This window comes from Scomber scombrus, chromosome 10 (assembly GCF_963691925.1).
Source record: "Scomber scombrus chromosome 10, fScoSco1.1, whole genome shotgun sequence".
Lineage (NCBI taxonomy): Eukaryota > Metazoa > Chordata > Actinopteri > Scombriformes > Scombridae > Scomber > Scomber scombrus.
The window spans coordinates 15,088,466-15,116,007 of NC_084979.1; the positions used below are offsets into that span (position 1 = coordinate 15,088,466).

General features: G+C 42.0%; 1 protein-coding gene across 1 annotated transcript; it reads left to right on the forward strand.

Annotated features, from left to right (window-relative positions):
- The first annotated feature begins 7,410 nt into the window (after positions 1 to 7,410).
- fignl2 (fidgetin like 2) lies at positions 7,411 to 26,879 on the forward strand. Its single transcript, XM_062427294.1, has 3 exons — positions 7,411 to 7,528; positions 11,305 to 11,445; positions 22,223 to 26,879. The coding sequence occupies exons 2-3, from the start codon at positions 11,421 to 11,423 to the stop codon at positions 24,268 to 24,270; spliced, it is 2,073 nt and encodes a 690-aa protein (XP_062283278.1). The 5' UTR covers positions 7,411 to 7,528; positions 11,305 to 11,420; the 3' UTR covers positions 24,271 to 26,879.
- The last annotated feature ends 663 nt before the right edge of the window (positions 26,880 to 27,542 follow it).

Sequence of the window (27,542 nt, forward strand, 5' to 3'; positions counted from 1 at the left end):
TACTGACAGATCTACAGCTTATTGCTAACCTTTTCCTGTGCTTTGCTCGCATTCACATCGCTTTTCTGCTGCACACATTATGCACTGTCCTAAAGTAGCTACTCTCATAACTGTACTTTTCATGGTGATGTCCTTTGAAGCATGATAAGAGGGAGGCTTCAGGTGCACTGCTGCTGCAAAATGAATATACAGGAAACACTGCCAAGTCCGTTCTGCTAGATGCCACTAAATTCTACAGACTACACCTTTAAATTACATTTTACTCACATATACGGTATACCTTTACCACTCTAGTGGCTAAGAGGTAATTTAAACAATATCCTGTATTTTATTTACACAACAAGCCAAATTTATCTCAGTTCGGTGTGATAAGTTCTTATTCATCACTGACCTGAACTGAGGCCACATTGGTAGGAACCGCTACTGTACTGCTGCATTTTGCAACCACTGCTGTGAATAAACTAAAAGGATAAAGTTTTTCAACCAGCAGAGATGGCTGAAAGTGCAATGTGACCTGTATCACTTTGTTAAGCCTTTTACCAAAAGAGGATATCAATTGAAAGATATTTGAAATTATGAATACATTCATGCAATTTGCAGCTGACCTATTCACAGTGAATAAATGCATACCATTATTTAAGGAAATCATCTTCATTAAGTAAGCATTTTTGCAAATTAATGTCAGTGACTTGTAGCATCAATGTACGACTTGCCTCAGTAAGCAAGGTTCTGTTTTGCAACAGTTATCATTTTTGATCACCCTGCCCTCATTTGTAGGACATGAAAATTAATGACACTCTATATGTTATCACACACACACACACACACACACACACACACACACACACACACACACACACACACACACACACACACACACACACACACACACACACACACACACAATTTATTTTTATTTTTAATTGAATCAAATGCATGCTTCTGTAGAGTCAAGGCAGAATTTGCTGTCTTGCATTACAAGTTCAAGTGAAGTTCAGAGGTTGGAGCTTGACTGAATCACATTTAGTTTCTTATTTATAGTAACTAGTGTTATGTCCTTCAGCTAGTGGATTTGCTCATGCGCATAACACAAACACTTTTATAGGTTTTAATCCGCTGTTATCATTAAGGTTTAATCCCACAAGCAGCACTCACTATCTACACTCCATAATAGTTTTTCCTTGATTTTAGCTCTTTTCTTTGTAAATCAACATGGGAGGCATTAAGAGCTATGGTCTGAATGCCAGCAAACATTGTAACTGATCCATAGAGCTGATGTAATAGTGAAGGTCTCCACATCTGGAGTTAATGTTAGACTGGATCAGGATTTAGTCTTGTCAGCACCTTCTCCCCTTTATCTTCCTGGGTTTTTTCTACCTGTTAGACACCCTACTGCCCCAGCACATAAATCAGACACCAAAACATCAGAAAATGCTGGTGCATGTTGTAATTTGAAACAGCTAGGAGTCCATTTAAATTCTAAATTAAACTCCTTGACCTCCATATGTCCAAAGACCTGTGTCCATACCCTCAGACTGCATGCCTACATGGCACGGAAAGTTCAGGTTTCTCAGTTCCCAGTGTCACATGTCCCTTTCCATATTAACAACATGCATGGACGTGACCACAGACCCTCTAACACTACGCGCTGATTGCAGCAGAGTATGTAACAGAGTAAAATCTGTGCATAGCCTGAGTCTCAACATATTGACATTGCTCGGCTGGCAAGTTTCTTCTGAAAACCTTACAAATAAAAAATCAATAGATTTGATTATGTTTTTGAGGCTCTGCAGGCACAAAACTCACTCTTTAAAGGGGAAATTCAATAGATTTTCATTCAAACTTCAAGCTATTAGCAGCCAACTAACCAGCCTTATGTTTTTCAAACGCTCACCCACCTCTGAAGTGTGAAGCTATTCATCGACCTCTGAAGTCTGTGAGTGTCTTATCACTTCAGAGCGGTAAATCTGATGTGTCTGTTAAGTTTTGTGAATGACCTCTGTGGTGAGTGTGTGTGTGTGTGTGTGTGTGCAGCGTCAGTATCTGTGAGTGCTGTCAGTGTGTGGAGCCATGCCACAGGGTTTAACCCCTCTGCAATGATCCCCAGGTTGCTCAGGGCTGCTGCTTAATTCTCCAATTTTCAGCTGTTACAGATAGAATTGGAATAATAAACAGCTGAACCTCCCACTAATAATCCTGCTGAATGCCCTCACCCCACCCCCAACTCCCCGTCCATTTCTTTCTTACACACACACACACACACACACACACACACACACACACACACACACACACACACACACACACACACACACACACACACACACACACACACACACACACACACACACACACACACACACTGCCCCTTCCTACACTGCTAGGCCAGCCCTCTTCAGGGCAACTGGGCCTGGGGTAGAGTTTCTCTCTCTGCCCTAATCTCAGCAAAAGCCCCAGCACTCGTACCTCTGCTCTAATGAAATGATATTGGTCAGCCTTGGGGGCCTGGAACTGATTATCACCACCAACACGAGCACACACATACACACACATTTGTGGATTGTATACATAAAAGCACACACAATTCTTACACACATTCTTCAGTGTAGGTAAAGTGTGCACACTCAACTTTCAGGAGTGTCAGTGGATAGTCTTTCCAATATCTTAGTGTGTCCTCTAACACCCACGCCTCATTGAGCTTTGAAAGGCTGTCACATGAGGGGGAACACAAGAAATTACATGTAGTGTGTGTTTGAAAAACAAAATGTGCAAAATTTGTCTCACACTTTTCTCTGCACACAGGCCTTCATATTTGAGTTTGAATGTTTAGTTTCCCTTAAGTACTGAGGTCAGACCCTGAGTCTGATACCTGAGGTCTGGTCCATGCAGTCAATTAAGATGTTCAAAGCCTCCAGATTCACAAGGTTCCAACCTCATTGGGCATCTACAATGTCTACTACAGTGCCTATGAACATTCAAATTACACAGGTGCACTGGTTTGTATGTATCTGTATTAGGGAAATAATTGCATTCTGTTTCAATAATCTTACTGGGGGTCTACAAACCTTTTGGTGGATTTTAAAAGTGTTTTTTTCATTTGCAGTGACTATGGCAGACTATGGTTGATCTTTGTTGCTTGTCAATTAAAACACCTTTTCTCATCAAAGTAGGTAATGTTAGAACACTAAACACTTAAGAACACCATGGACCAGACTTTGTGTTCGTAGTCAAAAGTCTGACTATATTTAGCCTGAGCTAAATATGGAAATTGTTTTTTGTTTTTTTGTTAAGCAATGCCTGGCAGATATATTTAAAATTGTAGCAGAAAAGATCATGTTTACTGGCCCTGACTGCTACTGTTTATGAATTACTTAAACATGTTAGTTAAGATTCAATGTTTTATATTTATAATACACTCCAAACACTAACTTTGTGTACATATGACAACTCAGGTACTCCATCACTATCCTTAAACACATGATCACGCATGTTACATCGGATCATCTTGATTGTGCATTTAAAGAAATTTCACCCATGACAGTTTTTAAATGTTATGTTTAAGGGCAGGCAGGAGGTCTATCCTATTGTACTTTCATAGTAGAACAACAACTCTGAATCACAGTCTCAGATGAGGTATTATGTCCATATGGTCATTACGCATGATGTTTTGCTTAGCGAATCATCTTTTGGGGCTGTGCTGCATGCAGATTTTCATTAATCAAATTAAATACAGACCTGAATAAGCAGTTTGGCTTGATGAAACCAGCTGACCTGCTAACACAGTTCATTTGGGCGAACAACCTTCTGAATTGAGGTGTTGAGTTGACATGCCCCGCAGTATGAGGTCAAACACTTGCGTGTTGACCTGTACCTTCATTCAGGAGTCACTTTCAGGCTGCTATGACTCTTTTGTCTACCTCTCATATCTCTCCATTAACCTCCAGTTACCAGGCACCTACGCAACCTCCCAGTCCTGGCAGTAAACTGTGTCCCCCAGTGTCCACTGGACTGAATGTCCTCTGATCATCTGGGGAGCCTTAGATGTCACAAGTGTGCAGAAATATCTTAATGCATGTCAGAGAAAGGGGTGGGATCTTCTGAGTGACACCTGTCAAACTCACTCATGTGACACTGGAGCTAGTCTGTGCAGTCATACCTGCTTTGTCTCTGTCTCTTTCAAACTCACTCTTTCGATCACGTTTTCCTCAGTTTTTGGCTCGTCTCGTGTCCTGGGGCCCTGAAGTCTTTGTGCTTCAGTAGTGCTGGGCTCAGCATGCTGCCTGTGTCCACACACTGCTGCCTCAGCACTAATAAGGCAATAGAGTGATAGAGAGAGCGCCAGAGTTGTCTGCTTTCAACATCCCTACTCAACCGTACCCTCACCTAACCCCCCACAGAGGCACCATTAGCAAATCTATTGAGGATCCCATATTAGGGAAAACATTAAGGAGTCTAATTGTGGTTGTGAACTGGGACTCACTGGGTGTGTTAAGTTTTGTAACCACTCTAATGAGTTGCAGCGTTTCCTCCAATGGGTTTATTGCCCTACATTCCGATTTGAGCCATGTCACTGACCACTGGGGCATCTCTCAAAATAGCTCAATCACATGTCTTACAAAAGAGAGTTTCCAGAAACCATGTGTTTAAAGGGCAGTTCCAGTATATTACAACTTTATTTTCTATGTGATATGTTAACAATTAAGTCAGTGAAACCCAGCAACAAGTCAACATTGATACACCAAAGCCAGACAGGGCAAGAAATGACTATCAGATAGGTTGTAAACCAGCCAATAATTTCAAAGTTTATCTTAACTGCTTTATTTGAGGTAAAACTGAAATTTTTCTCAGCAAAAATGTTGCTAATGATTCCTCTTTGCACAAGAAAAGTGTGTATGTGCATCACTATGTCCAAGGGTAGGGTAGGTCAAAGTAGAACCAGAAAGTTGATGTCAATGTTTATTGTGAACACATGGTTTAGGTATAGTTTTATTGTTTTCTCTTTAACATAAGTTTGGCTAACCTTAAGGTTTGTTTAAATCCTGCATGGTCATCTGACTTTCCATTTTGTGCCCCAACAGACTTCCTTTAGTGTCTTTGCTGTGTTCCCAAAACTCAGCAGTTTACTCCATGAGTACATTTTTATTGATATATCTAATGAAGGTATATCATTAAACAACATTGTGAACTACATAATGATTCATTTCATGTCGGCATGCCTCCAGGCTACTTTGAGAGCAAACACGTCATATGAGGAGGTGCATGGGATGCTCTGGACACCAAACACATGATCACAATGTCCCTCTCTATTTTCAGCTGGTTCACCCAATCTATTTACTCTCTTGTATATGGATAATTGTGTTAGTCTATGTGTGTGTGTGTGTGTGTGTGTGTGTGTGGGTGGTATCCTGTAGCTTGACTGGAGAACTGGCTCCGTGTAACTGGAGGAGATGACTGGACCATGTGGCCCTCAGTGTGGCGCTAAAAACAGCCTGACAGCTGTGTGTGAAAAGCAAGTAAATGGAACTGGAACAACACCTGACCATGAGATAGATAGACTAGAGCTATTACCCATTTAACTTTTGGATTTTGCCATCGTTTTTTATCTTTGTTCTCTTTGAAAATAATTATTGTGACTGACAGAAATCTAATCAGCTGAAAGGATAAGAGATAGAAACCTTTCCTTCATATTTGTGTGACAATTATCATCGTCATAGTCAGCATTACAGTAATGTGATTACTTTTTTCAGTAATAAAAAGTGTTAAGAATCTAGCAGTTAAATACCTATTTCTTCAATGCTTTTTGGTGGCCTGTGTGTTTACTTGGATGTTACGTATATCTTTTTCGAAGGGAAAAAAACAACCATCAGTACTACTGAATAAAACGGTTGTCTTCTTCATACATCTTTCCACCACTTATGGCAACACTGAGCGCACCTCTGCTGAACAGCAGTCCCATTGATAGATCACTGTCCACATTGAACCTATTAAATATGCACTTGTGTTACGTCATGTAAACAAACCACTTACCTATATCAGCTGTGCAATCAAGATCAGTCTGAAGTCAAAATCACTCAAGAAGAATATGGGTGAGTACTCTCTATTATACATTTGCACTTCTTAAACAGGAAAAGCACAGGTTTTATATTGTGATATTTAGATGTTCTTAAACAGACATAACTCCTCACTTCAATTCAATGAATCCGCTGTTTCTTGTCCATTACGTGCTTTCAACACAAGCAACAGGAAACAGGGCATCTGACAAAAGTTAAATGCAAAACAGTCTGCTGCATTGCACTATGCACCGCTACATCGCTCACAGCCAGTTATGATATTCCAGTATGAAAGTATGACTACGCAGTAGTCAAACTGATTTTGTCGCTGACATTTGCTTGTGTTAGGACACAGCTTTAGCAGGCTTCTGGCAAGTTGGCAAATCAGAACCAAGTTGGCTCATTGGGAGTGGGACCTTACAGAGACAGGAGCTAAAACTATCTATTTGAGACAGAGGATGAACTGAGGCACTGCATAAAGGGCCAGGACAAGATAAATAAAGATAACTATGGGATTTTTTTGACATGCGTATCATACAAAGCTACTCCAGTGGAGTCCCAGAATAAAAAATATAATGCACGTTAACGTGGTTTATTTTGACTAATGGAAGACGAGTTTCTTGGCCGAGGTAAATCAAACTTTTTTGTTACTTTGGACCTGGGTGTGTTTTTCCCACCTTATCTGTCACCAAGATTATTCATTTTCACCCTAGGCTGGCTGTTTGTTAAATCATTTCTTCATGTGTGTACAGAAGATGCAACATGTTGGTGTGATGGCTTTGAATTTGTTCATATATATATATATATATATATATATATATATATATATATATATATATATATATATATATATGAACAGCAATGTAATTATTTCTTAATAAGTACTAATTACCAACTTGATTTAATTTTCCAAGTAATCAAGTAATGTGTCCAATGGTGGCCATCATCTGTTTTAGTCAGTCAAAGAATAAATATGAGATTGTTGTTGTTTTTTTGTTTTTTTACCACAATCTGACCACTGTTCCTTCAACTTTTTCCTAATTCTCCGGGGGCAAACCAAACTTACTCTGGCCATTTCCCTCCAACCAAAAATTCTCTCTCTCCACTGTCCTCTGTGTCCAAGCTTTAGTGTGAGCGCCTTCACTCTCCTTTAGAACACGATTGGTCAGTCCCCCACCCTCCCTGCTGTCCCTGCTCCCTACTTAAATACTTTTAGCAAAGAGAGAGAAGGAGGGGAGGGGAGGGGGGAATGGGAGATCCATGGGGGAGGGGAGCTGAGTGCTCACTCTGTTGTCACTGGCCAGAGCGAGAGAGAGAGAGAGAAAGAGCGAGAGAGAGAAAGAGCGAGAGAGAGAGAGAGAGGGGAGTGTTGTCCCATATGTGGAAAAAAAGCATAGCAGTGCACACACGGGTCTGCTCCGCTCCAGGGATTATTTTAGTGCTTTCAGATCTGATGGAGGACATGCAGGCATGAATAGGTAAGGCTGTCTGTCTTCTCTGCATCTCTGTGTTGATCTGCTGTCATAGCTTGCTGCTCTCCCTGCTGTTTGACTTGGCTCTGCTGGCTGGCTGAAGTTAAAAGGACCAGAGCTGAGCGTGTTGTAGCAGCTCTCCTCTTTGGCCACTGACCATGAGACATTTCCCTGAACAAACCTACCTCTTAACTCTGCCTTCTCCTTTCTGCCTCTCCCTGAACTGTACAAGGGCAAAGCTGTGTTTGTTTTAAGTAGAAGCTGTGGTTTGCTGCTGTTGTGTGGGCTAGTTAGATATTCTGGGCTGAGTGTCCAAAGTTGACTGTCAGTTAGAGCCATAGAATGTGGGTTAGAGCAGAGGGGATCGTAGTCGGAGGTGTTGTACGTGAAGCCTGTTGGTGTCCAGGGACAGCCGTGTGGTCACTGCGTAATTTCTCCTCCATACGAGGAGGGTTAGATAAGTAATTTGATAACTGCGTACCTTTTTTATTAATTATTATTTTTAAATATATATACTTATAAAGACAGAGTCTCTGGAGTAATATGCAAAACTCAGTAAATGTCATAATTTTAAATTAAGTTAGAAGCAGAACAAAGGAAGCAGAAAATACATATTAAAACATGGAAATAACTTAACTATTATGAGACTCAGAAAAAAGGATTATTACAGACAACAAACTATTGGAACAGTGTAGAGTAAATACACAAGGCACATGCAAAGTGGTTAACAGCATAAATAAAAAGGGTACAGGAAAATCAGATTATCCAAATTATTTAATTTAAAAATAATCAGCCAATTATAACCAAAACAAAAGAGATTGCCAATCAATTTCATTATTTATTAGTGAATGTTGGCTATAATTTAGCAATTTATATTGTGGACCTAGTAATGAAGGAGGAGGATGTAGATGATGACATTATGGATATAAATTCCAATACCATCTTTCTGAAGAAAATTGAATTGATGCCGTATATAATTTTAAGAATAAAAAATCCATTGAATATTCTGATATTGACATGACATTAGTAAAGAAAATATTATAGAGTATATAGCAAAACCAATTACCCATATGTGTAAGCAGTCACTCCAAACAGACATGTTTCCCAACAAAATGAAAAGAGCAAAGGTCATTCCTACCTACAAAAATGGAGAGGCACTTTCCAAAGACTAAAGACCAGTTTCTCTCCTTTCTCAGTTCTCGAAAATTTTAGAATTACTTGAACAGAAACTTAAAAAAGACATGATCATATAGAAAACACAACTTTTTAAGTGACCATCACTATGGTTTTAGATCAAATCGATTCACCGCAATGGCAGTAATGGAACTGATAGAATAAATATTGACAGCAATAGAAAATGAGGAATACTGTTGGGGTATTCATAGATTTAAAAAAAGAAGGTATTACACTATTGATCATATATTATTAATGACAAAACTTGAAGGATATGGTATTAGAGGGGTAGCATATTCATGGTTTAGTAACTATCTGGATTATATATATCAGTATGTGTAAAATAAACAATGATAAATATGACTTGCTGAGGGTCACATGTGGTTTCAAAAAGGTTCAGTGCTGAGTCCAAAGTTTATATTTTCCATTAATTATATTTGCAACTACATATTTGCTTAAAGTTTGTTTTGTTTGCATGATGATGATACAAATTGATTTTGTTCTGGTAAAGATTTTGAGGAGCTTCTGGATTCAGTGGAAACACTTTAAAACAATTGTTTGATGTTAACTGTTGTCATTAAATTGAAATAAAACAAAATGTATAATGTTTGGTTATCAATAATCAAGTACAAATCATGATACATAATGTTAATAGAAAAATTTGGAAGTTGCTATAGACCACAAACTATACTGGAAACCACATATAAATGATGTTAACACAAAAATGTCAAAGTCCATTGCAATACTGCACAAAGCAAGAGACATTCTCAATATGAATTCATTACATAAATTATATCGTTCTTTTACATTACTTATTGTGTGGAGGTTTGGGGCAATTTTAAACAGAACTGATTATCATGACCAACATTCATATTATTTATAAACTTACATGTTCTCAAATTTCAAGATTATGTGGAATATAAGACTGCACGATTACTATATAAAGGAAAAAAAATACAAGATCCAGATGCAGACTGTATCCAGAGGCTCTTTCAAATGAGAGTGAGTCAGTCTGAACTAAGAGGAATTTATTTACAAAAATAAAGATTAGAGCAAATGCAAACCAGAGATGTTTATCAGTCAAGAGAGCTAATCTGTGGAATAGTTTTTAAAAGGAAATTAAAATGTAAACACTCAACAGATAATTAAGAATAAGGTGATTAACAAATATAAAACGGAGGTATGAACACCAGTGTGTATATTAATTTTATTTGGGGCTTTTGGGTTTATAGAATATACATATATAAAAACCCATTATTAAAATAGTCTTTCTCTTATTTTCCTTCTTTCTTTTTTTCTTCATTCTTTCATTTTCTTTGTATAAATCTAAAGGCATTGGTCAAAATAATGAATGTAATGACTGTGTAATAAGGTGTCTGCACTTTTCAATCAGAATAAACTTGCTTTGGTTTGTCACTGCATGCGTCAAAAGCAATGATTTATTATTACTCAGGTACATGTTGCAAATTAGCAAAATGAACTAAACTAAACTAAGTTCAATATTGGTCTCTAAAATTGTTTTATGTATTTGAGATTGTATGATGTTTTGGTTTTCGATTTAGTTCTGTTCATAGATACATTAGCATCACCTTTTCTTATAGGTGGACTGTATGTCTATAGGAGCATTTAGTCAGGTGTTTGTGGCTAAAAAAATGTTCACAGGTTTAAAAACTGGAACACAATTTCAATAATCTGTCTATTGTTTTTGCTTTGTGTATTTTAAAGCAATTTAGCACACCAGTGTGAATTGGTGTCCACAGAATGGAGAAATAACATGAACGGCTGCTATGAAAAAACATGTTTTAATCTCATGGGCTTGCTCAGGGAAGTGCCTCATATCTGAATAAAACAATTGGAACTAGAAGATTAAACTGTCTTTAATCTGGGCATGATTAAAATATAACATTTATAACCCAAACCAGAACAGAGATAGAATACATTTTATTATGCTTTATTTCCTAAAATAACTCTATTGAGTTGAATGAATTTATTTTCTGCATTTTTTAGTATGGTTTCAGCTTTCACTTCACCTATAGCAGAAGTCTATTAAATGTTTTGATAGACTGAAAAGTGTAACTTTATCATTGCAGGAAACGTTTTCTCCTGTGCATTTTACTTAAAAGTGTTTGGTGACCTAAGAATGCAGTCTTTATTGCCCCAGTGCACAGAGCAATGGTATGCATGAGTCTTTTCGTGAGGCAGATTTAGAAAGCCCTCTTTAGAAGGCTGGACGCAGCTTCACAATCAGCTTAATGCCTGCCTATAATGAATACCCTTGTGTGCGTCAATTTGGCAGACTGTGTGAGTGTGTATGTGAACACTCTGTTTTTGATACACTGATAGCGTTCTCAGGTTGGTCAGTAATTCTACTATACTGGCCGAATTCTAGTCGGTGTGAGTGTTTAGGTGCGTGTGTTGCTGTGCGAGCTTATGTGAAAGGGTTAGTTGACATGTAAGTGTTTGTCCAGACATTTAATTGTGCAGCAGCCTGTAACTGCCTCTCTCTCTCTCTCTCTCTCTCTCTCTCTCTCTCTCTCTCTCTCTCTCTCTCTCTCTCTCTCTCTCTCTCTCTCTCTCTCTCTCTCTCTCTCTCTCTCTCTCTCTCTTAGGGCTGTTCGGTTGTCAGTGCAAGCTCATGCCAGTGATGGACTACAGCCAGACGGACGCTAACCTTAGCTGGCATTCACAAAACAGCATTCCTCTTTACTGAGACCAGCTCCACAGAATGCTGAGTCCTATTGTCCCCTATAGTGAGTACTTTGCACCTTTCTTTCTTTCTTTCTACCCTGCTGCATGTTACATCAAACAGCCACACTTGACTTTAGTTGGACTTTGCCTGAATCAATGAGCCCCTACTCCAATAATAAGCAGGAGTGGACACTGTGTCCTGTAGTTTGTTAACTGAAGGAAATAAAGCACAGGTATCTGTGAAAATGTACAAGCCTCAATGCAGAAAACTGGATTTTTCCTTGATGTGCACTGTGGAAATGCTAAACCCCGGGCACTGGCCCTGTTTGAATGTTTCATCACCGGGCGGAAGACACACATGGGGGGAAGGAAGAGGGACAGAGGGAGGTTGAGGGAGGGCTGATGGTTTAAGCAGCAGAAACCCCTTTGCCTCTGCCAGTGTCATTTTACCAATACAGTTTAGGACTTAGCACCACACACGCTGCCTCCTGCTTCCCCCCCGCCCCCCTTCTCTGTCTTTTCTCCCTTCAATGCTGACCTAATAACTGACGTGTCCAGTTTTGGCCTCCCCCCCTTAGTACCCTCCCACCAGGTTTCATTTGAGTCCAGTGCTCGGGCTCTCCAAAACAGCATTGTTTGGCCGGCCAGCATGGGGCTGCCTCCGTGCCCTCAGCCTCAAGAGCCCCTTCTTCCCTGCTCTTTAACTCGCCTCAAAGGAGCATTATCGGCATGACAGTTACAAGAAAAAGAGGGAGAAACCACACAGAACGGTTCATTTAAAAAGTATTACTTCATAATGGATGATAAAAACTTGGATTGTAGGGCCAATGTAAGGCAAATGTGTGGGTGTGTGAATTCAAACTGGACAAAACAGTTTGATTAAATCATGTTTGACAATAACCGTGACACTTTGTTTGCTTTCTGGAAATTTCACCCTCGAAATAGCTGATGTTATTATTTGACTACTCATCAGATGAATGGAATTTAGAATCGCTGCCAGCCCAATAAGTACTTGACCTCATGTTGTTATGAAACATGTCCTCTCAGAAGTGGCTCTCGCTTGATTTAATGCCAGTTCTCACAGAACATGTTGGGTTTTTTCCCATTAAAAGATGTTTATGAATCCAATTAGTCTGAGTTGCTCAAATAACATTGATGGTTCAGTAATTTGCAAGAACATGGATGCATGCTTGTGCCGCTTCCCATCAGGGCTTGTTTGACTGGTTGTTCCATCAGCTCCCTGCACCCTGCTAGTCCATACCGACTCAAGTCTTTGCTGAAGTGGATAGTAAGTCCAAGAATGTCACAAACTGCTGGTGGAATAGTTACCATGCCTTCAGAGCAGTCACACTGTTGGTCTTTTCTTGGGAACCCTCCAGTACATTACGTACTAGCCTTTGTGTGTGATATGCTTTTATGATCAGGACGTACAATGCTGGTTTTCATCTGCTCTGTTCAATAGTTTGATGTTTTCTCATGTACAGAGTAGCTCTGTTCTGCAGCGCTTCTACGGGGTTGGAATCATTTCAGAACAGCCTGCTAATGTGTGCGCGGGTATGTAGACAGAGGGATCGTATGAACGCACATAGCAGTGCTAGGTAGTCACGCTGTTTACTCTCAGACCAGTGACACATAAACACACCCCTGTGCTTGCTGGTGACACTGCAGCTCACTGTCTTTTAGTTAAAGACCGTAGTCATGATTCTGCAGAGCACAAATCCAACTGTGAGGGACTCTGCATATGTGCAGGACATGCGAAGACTCTCACCTCCATGTTGGAATTCCCTTTGTGGGAACGTGGAGCATTCCTGCTTCCCAATGCTACTTCTGACTCCTGCTGTAGGTATTTCTTCCCCTTGCACAAAGACAATCTTGCCCACATGGTGACACATGGTTACGACAGGTACACCCAATGACACATTTTAGTCTTTGTTATCATGACTGCTGTCAAATATCCGGTCTAAATTATCTGGATCCCATATTCAGCCAGCTTGTTTGTCTCACTCTTACTCAACGTGTCCGGTCTCGGCCCCTGTCTCCGGCCAGTCCAGAGGACTTCAAGCTGGGGTGAGCAGCCTCGGCCGGACCTGAGAAGAAACCTGAGAGAGATTCCAGGGGCCATGGATACTCCTGGAGGGATTTGGTGCAAAGAATCTGTAATCTGCACTTCAAACACACTCTTAAATCAGTCCCAGGCCGCCAACCCAGGAGTGCCCTAACTCTTGTTGCTGGGGGCCCCCGCTGGTGTAGCGATACCTTTTCTTTTAAAACAGCACACACACACACACACACAGTCCAGATCTGGCAGTTTTTATAGCTCTCCTCTGACTGACCCCTCTCCCTTTCCTTTCTTTCTGTTGCACTCTCTGTTTTTATGTTTTGCGCGAGTGTCTTTGTGAAGGACTCTGCTAAGTCATGGAGCAGTTAGTATAGAAGAAAGGAGTGGCCCCTGAAGGAGCAGGTTGGAGGGCCACATCGGCGTCTACCCTGTTGTGGGCAGAGTGGTATGAGTGGTGAATTGGAGGAGCCTGGGAGGCCCTTGAGTAAACACACAGCCTGCTAAAGTGTGTGTGAATGAGAGCCGGGATCATTAGTGTAGGGTGTGAATGGGCTCTAATTAGCCCCCAGTCTGTGTGTGTGTGTGTATGTGCTTGCATGTGTCCTTGCCCACAAAAACAGCAAGGTTAGGGACCTAGGGCCCTGTGAATCCACTGGCCCTGTCCCCTGTCTCTGCAAGGGTTCATCAGCTCATTAAGGAGGCCTCCGCTCCTGTTAAGGGTCCAATTAAGAAGCAGGGTGGTGAGGCTCATTTGGATAGCAACACTTCACTGGATTCCTGAGGCAGCAGAATTCAGCACTCGACAATGAGGCTCAGCGTCTTTCACACCAGCACAGCTAATTAGTAAATGACTTCACTTGAAAAATAACATACTTTAATCGGTATGCCATCAGGTGTTTGTTGTGCGGTGATCACAAAACACACTACCACAGAATGAACTGTTGAAAATATTGCTCTGTTTGTATGTGTGCTAACAGAAAACAACAAATCCCAAAGCTGCCCAAGTGCTGAGACTATAAGCTGGGAGCACAGAGGGGCCAGGGGATTTGGACAGAGAGGAGGGAACACAACATGCGCACTGGGAATAGAGGGGAATAAGGGAGGTGGAGAAGCAAAGAAACAGGGAAAGAAGGAGATTGCAAGGAAAAGATAGAGCTGAAGAGGGGGAGATGGGGCAGAGATTGGGCGAGTGAGACAGATGGAAGGGGTGATTGGTCATCACCGTGCCTTAGGACAGCTGTTCTTTGATATATTAGTGGACACAATGACCTAGAGCCAGCCTGCAGTCACAGAAAATAGGGACCCTGTTTTTCTTGAAGGGGGGTGGATGGGCTTCTGCCATTTGTGGACGTGCGTTAGCAGGCACGGGGGATGGGGGAGTTGTTTCTAAAATTACGAGCATGAAGTGACGCATCCAGCAATTATTCCGGAGGCTTTCTAGTTTTGGAGAGTGCTGAGAAAAGGGCTGTAAAATGAGCAGGCTCTCAGATGGGAAATTTCTTGCTGCACTATCATTAGCAATTCTAAACACGTTTGTCAATTAATCAATGATTAACAAATGTCATCAGGTACTTTGGCTCCTGCTCCTCTCCATCCACTCTGCAAAACAACAACTTTTAATGGGACTGAATATTTGCTTTTTACTAATGAATTGGAGATTTAACTCATAGAGGCTTGTTTTATTCTGTTTAACAATTGGTTTAAAAATAATTGTTATTTACCCTCACTGGTTTTTATTATTGCAGACATTTTGTTATATATAGCTGCAAAATACACAGTAAACCGTTGTCACAGTGTCCTTCTCTTCTAATAAAACTGTATTAGCTGCACACACAGACAAAAACCATTCTGACAGCTGGCCTGTAACATTCCCATAGGGGGATGAAACAAAAAATAGAGTAAGTCAAACTGTCACTCTGATACATGGAGTACAGATAGCTCTATCCGCAGCAAGAGGAAGGTACAGAGATAGGGAGAGACACACACAGAGGACATCCCTCAATGCCACTGCAGGAGATGAGCTTCTTCCTCCTGGGATTGAACTGGTGAGGCTTGTTTGAAAAGAACTGCGTCTGCTCGTGCTCTGGGCAGCAGGTGTGAAAACTCCCCGCCAGAGCTCCCGCACTCTTCTGTTATTACATCTTTTTAGGGCCATGAAAGAGGGAGCAGATGAGCCAGAGGGAACGAGAGGCAGAGTGGAAGTGTGGGATTGTGTTTCTTTTGATTGATAGCAGCCCTGTGACTAACACATAGATTTATAATAATTTTCACTAGCAATGCCCAATTATGCATGGCTGATAAATTATGATCCCTGTTGTCCGGTGTCCGCATTATCCCAGTCTTAAGGAGGTTTGAAAAGGGTCTCAAGGACTGACCTCATGCTTCCTTTAACAGCTTTTTGGCAATACCCCACATGATAACAGAGGCTATTCAGCATCCATGGGGTGATATTGTCTTTGTAACACGAGTATAGTTCAACATACATAATCCACAATATCGCCAAGGGATTCATCATAATTTTTCAGTCTGTAGGACAAACTGTGCAAGAGCTGATAAAATGTGTATTTCATACCAAAGTGGGAGAACGTCCAGAGACAATTTTCCACTGTCTCCACCTGCCACGCTGTGAAATGTGGCCTGCCTCTCAGATTGGTGTTTTTACGACAGACCAGGTAGTATGCAGCGGCCAGCCTAGTGAGAATGCCCTGCTTGATATTAGTGTCATAAATCACAGTGAACTTGAGAAGGGAGGACTTAAGGGGCTTCAAGACTCAACGACAAATCAAGATAACAAACTCTGATAAATAACAGATTCTGAAAGCGCCTCTGCTTTGCACACCAAGCCCCAGTGCTCCATCATTTGAAACAGTTTATTTGATATGTTTGTGTTTAAAGATTCCTGAAAGAAAGTGACAATCTGTCCTACATATTTATGTTCAGCAAGCAGGAGTTTCATCCGATAACTCATTGATCAGCTTGCGCCTGCTGAATACAAAACAACTTATGCAGTCATCACAGCATCAGGTTTGTGATTAATCAGCACAAATATAATGTCTGTCACACTCTGCCCTTCGCTCTACTTTCTGTCTGTCGTTCCCCAGTTGTGTGCATTGTATTGTAACTTGACTGCATTCATTTCAAGCCTTTTGAAGGCTTTTTCTTTAAAGTGGCAGTTTCTGAGATGCTGTCTAAATTGAAATACTGACATACTGCCACAACAGCCAGAACAGCATTCTCAAAAGCATTTGACTCTGTAACAGTTGTTTAGAAGTATATGAAGAATTTTGTCTTTAAGTGAACATGTTCATGTTGAGAAATTTGCTTCAACATACTTTACTTCCTTGTTGAATAGATTAGTTACTTACTTAAAGCCTATGACCCCACTTTGGACATTGGCTGCCAACAAAGGCTCTCCAGGAATTCCAGTCTTGTGGTTCTGGATGCAGGCGTGCAAAGAGTGTGACCAATCCATCTCCAGAGGATTTCTTCCTCTGCAGGTTGCTGTCTTGTTGGCTGCCTCAGTTCCTGGTTGCTGATTATATCTGCCCAGTGAATTTGTAGGTTTCTTATTTTCAGGCAGGTGTTGGTAAAATTGAAAGTTGAATAAAAAGAATTACCTTTTTACTGTGGAAGTCTTTTGGCCAATAAGTTAATTTAGAGCAAAAGAAAAGAGCACAATGTCTCCACAGAAAATATTAATAACAAGACTTTCAAGACAACTTTTCAAGTAAATTCTTGCTTTTGTTTCTTGTTGCTATATATTTTGTAAAGCAACCTGCAGGTCTGTATCATCACACGTTTTTAACAGTTTGTTATAAACCAGCGACAAAGCATCAAAGGATTTATTGCTCTGTGTACATTTTTGTATCTCTGTATGGAGGTGTACAATGGAGTGGACATGTTGGTAGTATTCTTTGGTCGGTGGGTGGGGATAGAGCTCAACCCTGAATGGACCCCTGATTGGATTGATCCACAGCGCTCTTGTTTACAAGCAGCCTCTTCACAATCGGCACAGTTTAATAGCACGCTGTCCCAGAAGGCTTGTTGCATCCGTGTCTGTTTTGTTCCTCAGGGCAGGAAAAAACAAAAGTGCCGGGAAGGGAGAAGGGGAAAGGGACCCCAGGGGAACTGTGAAACGGACTGGAGTTCTCTGTCTCTGGGCTTCCGGCCAAGATAACATTTCACCTCAACCACTGATACCTCTTTTATAGGAAACCACAACACTGTTTAGAGTACTACCAACCGTTATGGGTTAAAAGCTACTTTGATTTCAGCAAGTCAACAGGACATTCAGTGACTTTGCAGATGGCAAATTTGAGCATTTGAGGGCAGAAATCACAAATGAACCTAACACAACCCCCCTGAGCCGTATCTGTTCTAATTTTAATTTTAGGGCCTCCTCAAAGCAAAGCTGGTTTCAGCTGAAGAGAGCCGTGCCACTGTCTTCATCACGCACGCCTACAATAGGATGCAGCTCACACAGATCCCTCAATAAATCCCGGGCTGACACAAAAGCTGTCAGTGGACTGCTGCTGAATAGATTAATAAGATTTCCATAATTAGACAGGCCCCTGACAATAGGATCCTTCAAGCTTTGTCTCAGGGCCAACTGGATTGTCCGAGCCACGCACGTCTGCTAGCCATCCACCACAATGGCCGCACAGACAGTAAGGCGGTCAGCAGAAGAACATCTGTCTCTCCTGGGGCCAAGAAAACACACACACACTCAGTGGGAAGTTTAATGTGCACATATACAACGTTCTTATCAATCTCCTTGCAGCCAAGTAAGGCCATCGGTCAACAAAAAAGCAGTCTGGTCACATATATGTATACTTAATTTGGTCAACATATTAAAACCTATTTCTGTTATGTTCAACATAAGTTCAAGAATGCCACTGATATTTTTATTTATTTATTTAATATTCATGCAAACCCAGTGTGACTGCATCACAGAGCCTCTTTACTCTCATTGACAACAGCAACAAAGACTTGATTGAGGATTCCCACTTTTAAACACACTGACACTTTCGTCAGCAATACATGTGGGTTTTTATCCACGATCCCTCTCTCTTATTAAAAAAATAGAGTAAAATATGTGGCAGAAAAGGGAAAGTCACAGAATTTCATTATGGAGCTGAGCAATGTATCGTGATACATTGTCGGCCATAAAGTTGGAATAAAATATTTTTTTACCTCTTTCCATGAAATGATTGTGACAATGTGATTCATTCTTGACAGATAAAGTGTATATCTTCTCAAAATGTTCACAATGAAAATTTAAATAGGAATAAACAGAGGATTGTGTCTGAAAACAAAATTATTCCAACTTTATGGGCGACAGTGTATATGTATGATGTATAGGATAATTTACAATAGCATCCCACTGAAGCATACATTGAAGTTAATCTAATGATTGCACTGCTACTGACAGTATTTCCACATTGTCCTGATTTCCTACTTCTAATCTTAGCTTTCTTCCTGACCCTCTAGTGAATTAATCTACATGATGGCTCTGATTTAAGCAGAAGTGTAGATTAGATCTTGCTCAGTTTAATGTGGACCGCTGCTGCTCTAAAATCCACAATCCAGCAGAAGGCAAGATCTAATTACATGGAAAGGGTTAAACTGCGCTGCGACCCTGCTGTGTTCAACAGGGGTGAGTGGCGGCCTATCACTCATGTAAATTACTGTGTACATACAGGTAGAATTACAGAGTATAATTCACTGTTTTAAAAGACTAGAATATAATTACTGTACTCTCAGATTTAATAGTGAATTGGTACCTCAGGTATGGGCAGCTGGACATTACATTGGTCAGGAGGGTGGTGTGAGTCTGTTCTGTATTGGTGCTACTCTGATGACGGAGTGGACAGCAGTTAGCCCGCCTCACTGAGTCCTCTAATGTCCGCTCCAGTCCGCTTAGAGAGGACGAAGCGCCTGCTGTCCATTCTTTCCCCTCCCTCCATCCCTCCCTCCTTCCATCCCTCCCTCCCCACTCCAGGTTTTTATGAGCTCCCCTGGGCTCTCATCCATCTCTGTCACACACAGGCCCCATTATTGGGGCTGCTTAAAAAACTGGTTGGGCTGCAGATGGGAAGGGTCTGCAGGACATATATGGTTTCTGGACAAAGACCTGCAAGTAAGGCAACCAAAATATGTGGTCATCTGGGTGTGGACAAGCCAATGTCTTCAGCAAGTTTGTGAAAATAACAAGTGAACAGAGTGTGAGAATGTTCTTGAACGTCTTTCTGCGCTGGGTGTGTGGCTGTGTGGGTTTGCTGAAGCTTAGGGAAGTACTTGAACTGGTTTGGCCATTGGGAAATAAGGCAGTGGATTTGAATATGAAGGACATGATAATCCAACGACCATCTGGTCTGCTGGTCTCATCTGACTGAATAAATAACAGACGTAATCTGAAAACACACACATGGGGAGGTTTGGAAAGAAATCTTTGGCCTTTTCTTTGGTAAAGAAAAGGCCAAAGTTTAGGAGTGAGCTAGATAGTGGGAAAGCAGGAGAATCGCAGACTGTGGATATTGAGATTGATTTAAATGGCAATAAGAAGCCTGGCTCCACACACACAGACAGCCATGAATAATGAATCACCAGGCATCAACTGCAGGGAAGGCAGCAAAGCCAGTAATGACGGCTTTTGCCATATTCCTTTTTTACCTCCCTGTTTCTGGCTGGAGTAGTCCTAACCTCAGGGTAAATTGTGACAGTTCAATAATGCCAAGCTATGTGTGGAATGTCAAGCTAATGCCTCAGCAAGAGGTAATGCTAGTCCTCTCAAAATACGCTATTCTTTAACTATAATGTTGTAATATAATTAGTAATGCATATATGAGGTATTTGAATAGTGGACTATCCGACATATACACATACTGTAAGCATTGCAACAGTATATTAGAGTGCCCCAGTACCCAAATAGTTACTGCACATGCTACATAACTGCAACATCTCTGGTTCAGTTCCAGCTGGGGAACTTTGTTGCATCTCATACCATCTCTTTCGCTCTCGTTTCCTGTCTGTCTCTTCATCTATGACTCTCTCTCTCAAACACACGCACACACACATATGTACACACGTGTGTGCATATATATAATATAATAATGGGCTTCAGAGATTAGGCAGCATTGTATTCAAACATTGAAAAGTACCAGATGCATTATACATTCGGGTAAAGGATTCCATGCATTTCAACAACCGTACAATATTTTAACAAAAAAAAATAAGACCATTGACATGGAGGATTCATAATCCAAACTATCTCATTTTTTTGGTTGCCCTCTCTCCTGTTAGATTGGCGATGTGCTCAGTGCAAAGCAGCCATGATCAATCAGACCTCAGCCAGTGCTGAAGTCAGCCAGAGGAACAGACATTCCACTTTCCCAATGTTCCATGGGAGACTGTGCTGATGAATAGCACACTATGCTGCAATTCCAAACCCAACCCCCCTCTGTCTTTCTTTCTTTCTCACTCTCTCCACACCACTGTCCGCACACACACACACACACACACACACACACACACACACACACACACACACACACACACACACACACACACACACACACACACACACACACACACACACACACAAACAACCTCCTTCCCCTAACCCTCCCTCCCACCCTCCCTCTGTCCAGCCGGCCACTGGGCCTTTGGAGCTCTGGTGTACGGTGGGTGGGTGGATTGGTGGGTGGTAGCTGGGGGTGGAGGGCGGAGAGAGCAGGCATTCAGAGCAACATGCACGGGGAGATAACAATAGCTCCTCTGGGAGACCTGCAGATGCTAGCAGCACAGGGAATAGTAGTGGGATCTTATCACTGCTCCAACACAAGCTGGGAAACTGCAAAACAACAGATCCAGCCTACAGATCTGCTTTCACTCTCTTTATTTCTGCAGCTTTCTCTTTCTCCCTCCACCTCCTCTTTACCGTCTTCCGTCACTCTGGGAAACTTGAGCTACTTCTGCTACCATGCATGATAGTAACGCTGAAAAGGAGTCCTTTCAAAACAAAAGAAAGGCCATTTCTCATCACTGGCTGCCTGCAGAGGGGGGGCTCAAACCATTTTTTACTGTGCACATGATAGTGAGGAAAGCAGTCATTGAAGAGTGTCTAAACTTTGCACTGTCTTGTTTAATAATCTACAGTATATTAAACTATTATTTTGGTGCAGTACTGTTTTGCAGAACCTTAATGTATAGTTTCCTGGTCATGACATATTGTAAACAGCAATTTTGTTTTTTCCTTTATCTGTTTTTTAAGAGGGGTACTGTGTTTTCTTCTTGTATTCTTGTAGCATGGTGAAAAAGATTTTAACATTTTAATTTAAGCACTTAACAAATAAAAATATAAATTATATTAACAAATTATATCTTAAAAAAATAAGTTTTGTTCTTTTAATTCTTTTTTAGTCTATTTAATGCTAATTAATTTGTCGTGGTCCCATGTCTTGCAGATGTGAGCCAAACAACAAAACAAAGTATATTTTATGTTAAGTTATTTTTATATATTGGCACATTTGAAGCTTAGATAATGTTTACATTCATGTAAATGTTAAAATTACATTTTGAGACTTATTTCTCCTGTCAGTCAAAACAAAAGGACAGGACGTTATGGAAAGAAAGCAATTTATTAAGACCCTTTATCTACCCACATTGATTCATATCATAATCAGGAACCTGTACAGCTCAAGATTATCAGTCATACCACACCATTATCCTATTTTCTGACATGATTGTAATCATAATCCCCCCATGTGTTTCTTTGTCAGGTCTGTTAAAGATGCACTGGAACCCAGAGCATGCCCAGCCCCTCAGCCAGTGGCCTGAGCAGCACCTGGACGTCTCCTCCACCACCTCCTCTCCGGCCCACAAGTCGGAATTCTACTCTGGCCGCAGCCGCTCATCCAGTAACTACGCTTGGGCAAATGATGACATCTCTGCCCTCACAGCCTCCAACCTGTTGAAGCGCTATGCCGAGAAGTACTCTGGTGTACTGGACTCACCATATGACCGGCCACCTACTGTGGGCGCCTACCCAGAGCCAGGAGTCTTTGGGGGCCTCAACGGCCAGAAGACTGAGCTGGAGCCGTGGCCACTGACACACAGCACTGATGCCTCCTATTCCCTAGTGCCCCCTGGAGGCCATGACAGCCACTCAGGTTCCAAGTCTGTAGCCACATCCGCGGGCCCTCCTGGGGTCGGCAGTGTGTCAGTGGTGAACAGTAACCTCTCAGACTCTGGCTATAGTGGCAGCAGCTCCTGCAGTGGCTCCAGCGAGTACCCATCTAGCTACAATGGCACCTATCTTTCCTCAGGGTACTGTCCCCAACCCAGTGCAGCACTTCCCCCTGCCTCCCTCCACACCCTCCAATCCACCCCAACTCTGGTGCCCAGCTATAGCCCTACCACACCTGTCTATAACTACCCCCCCAGCACATACCCTCCACAGACTACCCTTGCCCCCAGCTATAGCCACCCCTCTGCAACGTACCTGCCCTCGGGTCTACCAGCCCCTACTCCTGTTCCATCGAGACCCACAGTAGTAGGAGGCAGCTATAGTTACCAGAGCAGCAACCTTGGGACATCTGAATCTGGAGGGACACTAAAAAGAAAAGCATTTGAGATGAGTGTAGAAGAGGATGAGGGTGGGGATAGCTCTCGTTATAGGAAATATAGTTATGACCCCTTGAAGGCCGGGGGACACTCACCCTACAGTGTGAATGACAAAACAGAGTGCCGGGGAAATGGCTTCAGCAGTTCAGGCAGCACAGACCCTCAAACCTTCAAGTCCAGTAAGCCCTCCTCTCAGCCCCTGGTGTCTCCTCAGTATGGGGCAGCAGGGGAGTACAGCCCTCCTGCGGGCATGACAGGGGAGAATGGAGTGGCGGAACAGGGCTTCACCCAACAGCAACAGCAGCACTGCTCCCAGGCCCACAAACGCCCTCCACTGTGTGGTCCAACTGTTGAGACTCTGAAGAGCCCAGACCCACGAATGTTGGACCTTGTCAGTGGAGAGTTTTTGGACTGTAGCCCAGCCCTAAGCTGGGGCGAGCTCGCTGGGCTCACCCATGTCAAGGCTGCACTGGAGGAGGACCTGCTGTGGCCCGTGTTGAGGCCCAGTCCAGTGATGCGGCCACCAAGAACCGTCCTGCTGTTTGGCCCCCGGGGAGGGGGTAAGACAACGTTGACTCGTTCTTTGGCTACACAGCTGGGGGCATCCTTCTACCGGTTGAGTGGAGCGATGCTGGCATCTAAAGGGAAGGCTGAGGCAGAGCACATTCTGGGGTCAGTGTTGCAGGTGGCAGCGGCACGGCAGCCTTCAGTGATACTGCTCAGTCAGGTGGAGGCCATGGAAGAGGAGGGGCTGAGACAGACACTGCTCACCATTCTGGAGAAAGCCCAGGTGGGCACCACAGGTCTGGTGATTCTTGTATGTGCCACTGGCAGGCCAGATCTGCTGCAAGATGCAGTCCATCGGAGCTTTGCCAAGCGTTATCACGTTGGCCTGCCAGATGTGGGAATGCGTAGGCAGGTCCTGCTGCAAGCGCTGTCGCCCCAGGGCTGCAGCCTGAGTGAGAGGGAGCTGAGTGCTGTGCTGCAGCGCACTGAGGGCTTCTCAGTGTGGGAGCTGCTGCAGCTTAGCCAGCAGGCGCTGTCCTCAGCATCCTCCCCGACTGGGGCCATGCATGGCCTGCCCACAGCCTCCAAATCCCCAGCCTTCACAGACTTTGAGAATGCCTTCTGCAAGGTGCGCCCACACACCACCACAAAAGAACTGGACACTTGTATAGAGTGGAGCAAGATGTATAGCCACTGAAAAAGCAGCCAGTCACTGTACTCGGACTGCCTTGTGATCCCGTCTTTGCTTTCGATATGGCAAGCCTTCGGAATGTTTTGTTGTTGTTTTGTATTTACCAATTATGCAGCCAAAAGAGCCAGACAAGCTCAAAGGTACAGGAGAGCTGACAAAGTAGTTTTACTGGCATGAGCATGCCATGGTGTGTTGTTTTTGTTTTGCTATGAATATCAATATTTTATTTTTTCCCAAAGAAAGGAAACATGAATAGGCCTTGTTGAGTGGGGTAGTGTTTTAGTCATTTGGTCAATGGGAAAATCAAAGATAGCTATTTGGATACTCTGAGAGATCCTGATTAGCCTTGGTCCAGGACAAAATCAATTATTTGTTGCTAGGTGACGTGGTCCAAGATTATGGATAATCAGGGTTTGTAGAATCCCCCTTTTGACTGCTACTCTCAGGATTCTATTTATTGCCAGTCCACTTCCATGTTATCCTAATGTTAATTCAGTTATTGGATTTCGGCTAATAATTTAGCATGACGGGCTTGGGATCTGCAACTTTTCAGCAAAACAGTTTCTTGACCAAAAATATGTCAAACCAAATGCATACATAGCTGTGCTGTTATTTCTCAAAGCAGACTGGTCCTCAAAATCACAAAAGATTAATCTGTCTCAACAGCTGTTCACCAAGTCAAACAGTTACTCCTTACTACACTGAAAAATAAAGAAAATCAAATGAATTTTATGATTTCCAGACTTGCAGCTGCCCTTCCCTGGAGATCAGTCGTTCAAGTGAAACCTTGCAGTTACTCTCAACGTGTTTGGTTGTAGAAATACTTCACATGTATCTTTAAAGAACTCACCATTGGTACTATATACACACTTAAAATGATACAATTCACTGAAAATTTACTTTATCATTTTTGGGTTGTTGTCCTTGACTTCCACATAAATTTGTTATTTATCTCACATTCCTCAACCACTGCAGTTTTCCTGAGAATCCTACAAAACAACACCACCTGCACACAGCTTCTCCCACAGCGTGTCTGTTTTCTATTTCACTTACTTCTTTTGTTTTGTAGTATGTAGTCTTGTTTGAAATGCTCAGGAAAAATTTCTTTACCTCAGAAATATAAAATAAAGAATGTATGTAATCTTAGGGTCTTAGTAGAGAGTGGCGAGGAGCAAGGAAAAGGAGCGAGGGGAAACCTGACAGTCTTTTAATACCCACTGCAGCTGGGCTTTTACCTCGGGAGAGAAACTTGAATATGCTACAAAGAGTAACATTGAATGTAATTCAGGTATTTCAAAGGATATTTGATGCCATAAATCCATGTATTATTATATATGAATATATAAATAAGTTTTCTTTTATGTTCTTTTACCCTTTATTTTTATTGTAGTTTATGGTGGAATGATGAAATGCGATGTAGAATACAGAAAATATTCCTTTTTTTGTTGGACAAACTGCTTGAAAATCTCTGTGTTATGTAGCATTTACATATCCTGCATATGCATGTCTGCTGTTTATAGTTTTTCAGCTGCAAAATATCACTTGAAAATGTTAATATAATGCACACAATCACACACGTGCACTAATAGTGAACATCTGAGCACAATACTAAAATAAAAAAAGGCAACAAACACATTTGCAAAAATGTTTAAAAATCAAGTGTGTAGCTTTTAGCAAATCCCAAAGTATAAATAGTCACAGTTAATGTGTACATATTGTGGATGAACCCAACATGTAGACAATCCAGAGAAACCTTCCTTTCCCAGCAGTCTTTCGGTTCTGTTTTAACAAGCTGGAAAAACCTGGTCACTGGACTGCAGGTACAGAGGTCGTGCGTATTAGACTGTTGCCATGGTCCTCAGGAGGTATACACAGTATGATGTAATATTTCCTACCCCCCCTCCCCCTCCCTCTCTCCCTCCCTCCCTCATCATTCTTTTTCTCTTTTTCTCTCTCCCCAATGCAATCTCATTAGATTGGATTGCCCCCTGGCCACGAGCCCCAGTGGCCATGTGGCGTTGTAACCCCCCCCCCCCCCCCCTCACCCTTTCCCTTATACTTATTCCTCTGGAGTGGAAGTGGTCTGATTGATGTCCAGCAACCCTATATCACAGTGCAGCCTTCCCTCTCCAGCTGGTGGCTTCAGTCATGCCATACAGCCAGATCAATCAGAGTGACCACTGCTGTGCATACTGTTCACCATCTAAGAAACTGAAAACACATTTACAAATTACGGAAGCCTCAAGCTGTACAGTCTTGATGATGCAAGTGATTATTCACATGTAAACACAGAAATTAAATAATAGTGATGAGTTAGGGGTTAGTGTTAGGGTTAGCGACAACACACAACTCCCGACAGTTTGTCCAACAAAACAAGTTTTTATTTTTTACATGTCTTGATCTGTTATTGCGGTAAATTTGTTCTTGGTTATTGTACATTTTCTGTAACCATTTCTACCTCATTTTTGCGGCATATTGTACATGAAAGTATTTATTTCATGTCTTTTTTGATGTCTGTTTTGAAAAATGATAATAATGTTCTTGAACTGTAATGGTCTACCTCAGAAAAGACTGTATTTTAAGAGAAGAGTATCACACAATATTAAACATAATTTGTCAATATTGCACTGCGGTTGCTTCTTTGTGTTTTTCTGTGATTTCAGCAGTCAGGGGACTGCAATTGACCAGAGTGCAGAAATTACATGATGGTGGTGCTTACCTTATGTTTTGCTCTCTGTAACCTGGCCTGACCCCAATGTTAAGGTCAGCACAGTTACTTAAACTGATTGCTAAATCGTTTAACCTATAAACACACACATTGTGACGTTTTGGATTTGTTCTAACATCAGCTTGAATTGACAACACAGTAGCCTGTATAGTCAGCAGGTAAAGTCAATATGAAACAAAGACACAGGTACATTCAGCAGAGGGTGTGCTGCCATTTCTGCAGTTGTTATGGCTATGTTTGTTTGTTTGTGTGTCTGTATGGAGTGAAAAATTAGCAAGAAGTCAGTGTGTGTGTATTTTGTGTGTCTACGTGCACACAAGTTTGCTGGCCTGCATGTTTGTGTGGTTTTTTGTGTGTTGCATCATCCAGAACAGCAACAGAAGCAGTGCTAGCACACCCCCGAGGCTTCAGGCCCGGCACCAGAGCACAGAGGTCCTCCATCCCTGTCACTGTCTGTAAACAACAGCTCGTCCCAGCGGCCCGCCCTATGCTATTTCTGGCCTTTCCTGACATCTTTCAAAGAATCAAAACTAACCAAGAGAAGAAGTAA

Excerpts from the sequence above, each read along its gene's own strand:
- fignl2 (XM_062427294.1), top strand. The coding sequence starts at position 11,421 with ATGCTGAGTCCTATTGTCCCCTATA. Across the intron at positions 11,446-22,222 it reads GAGTCCTATTGTCCCCTATA|GTCTGTTAAAGATGCACTGG; the intron begins GTGAGTACTTTG and ends TTTCTTTGTCAG.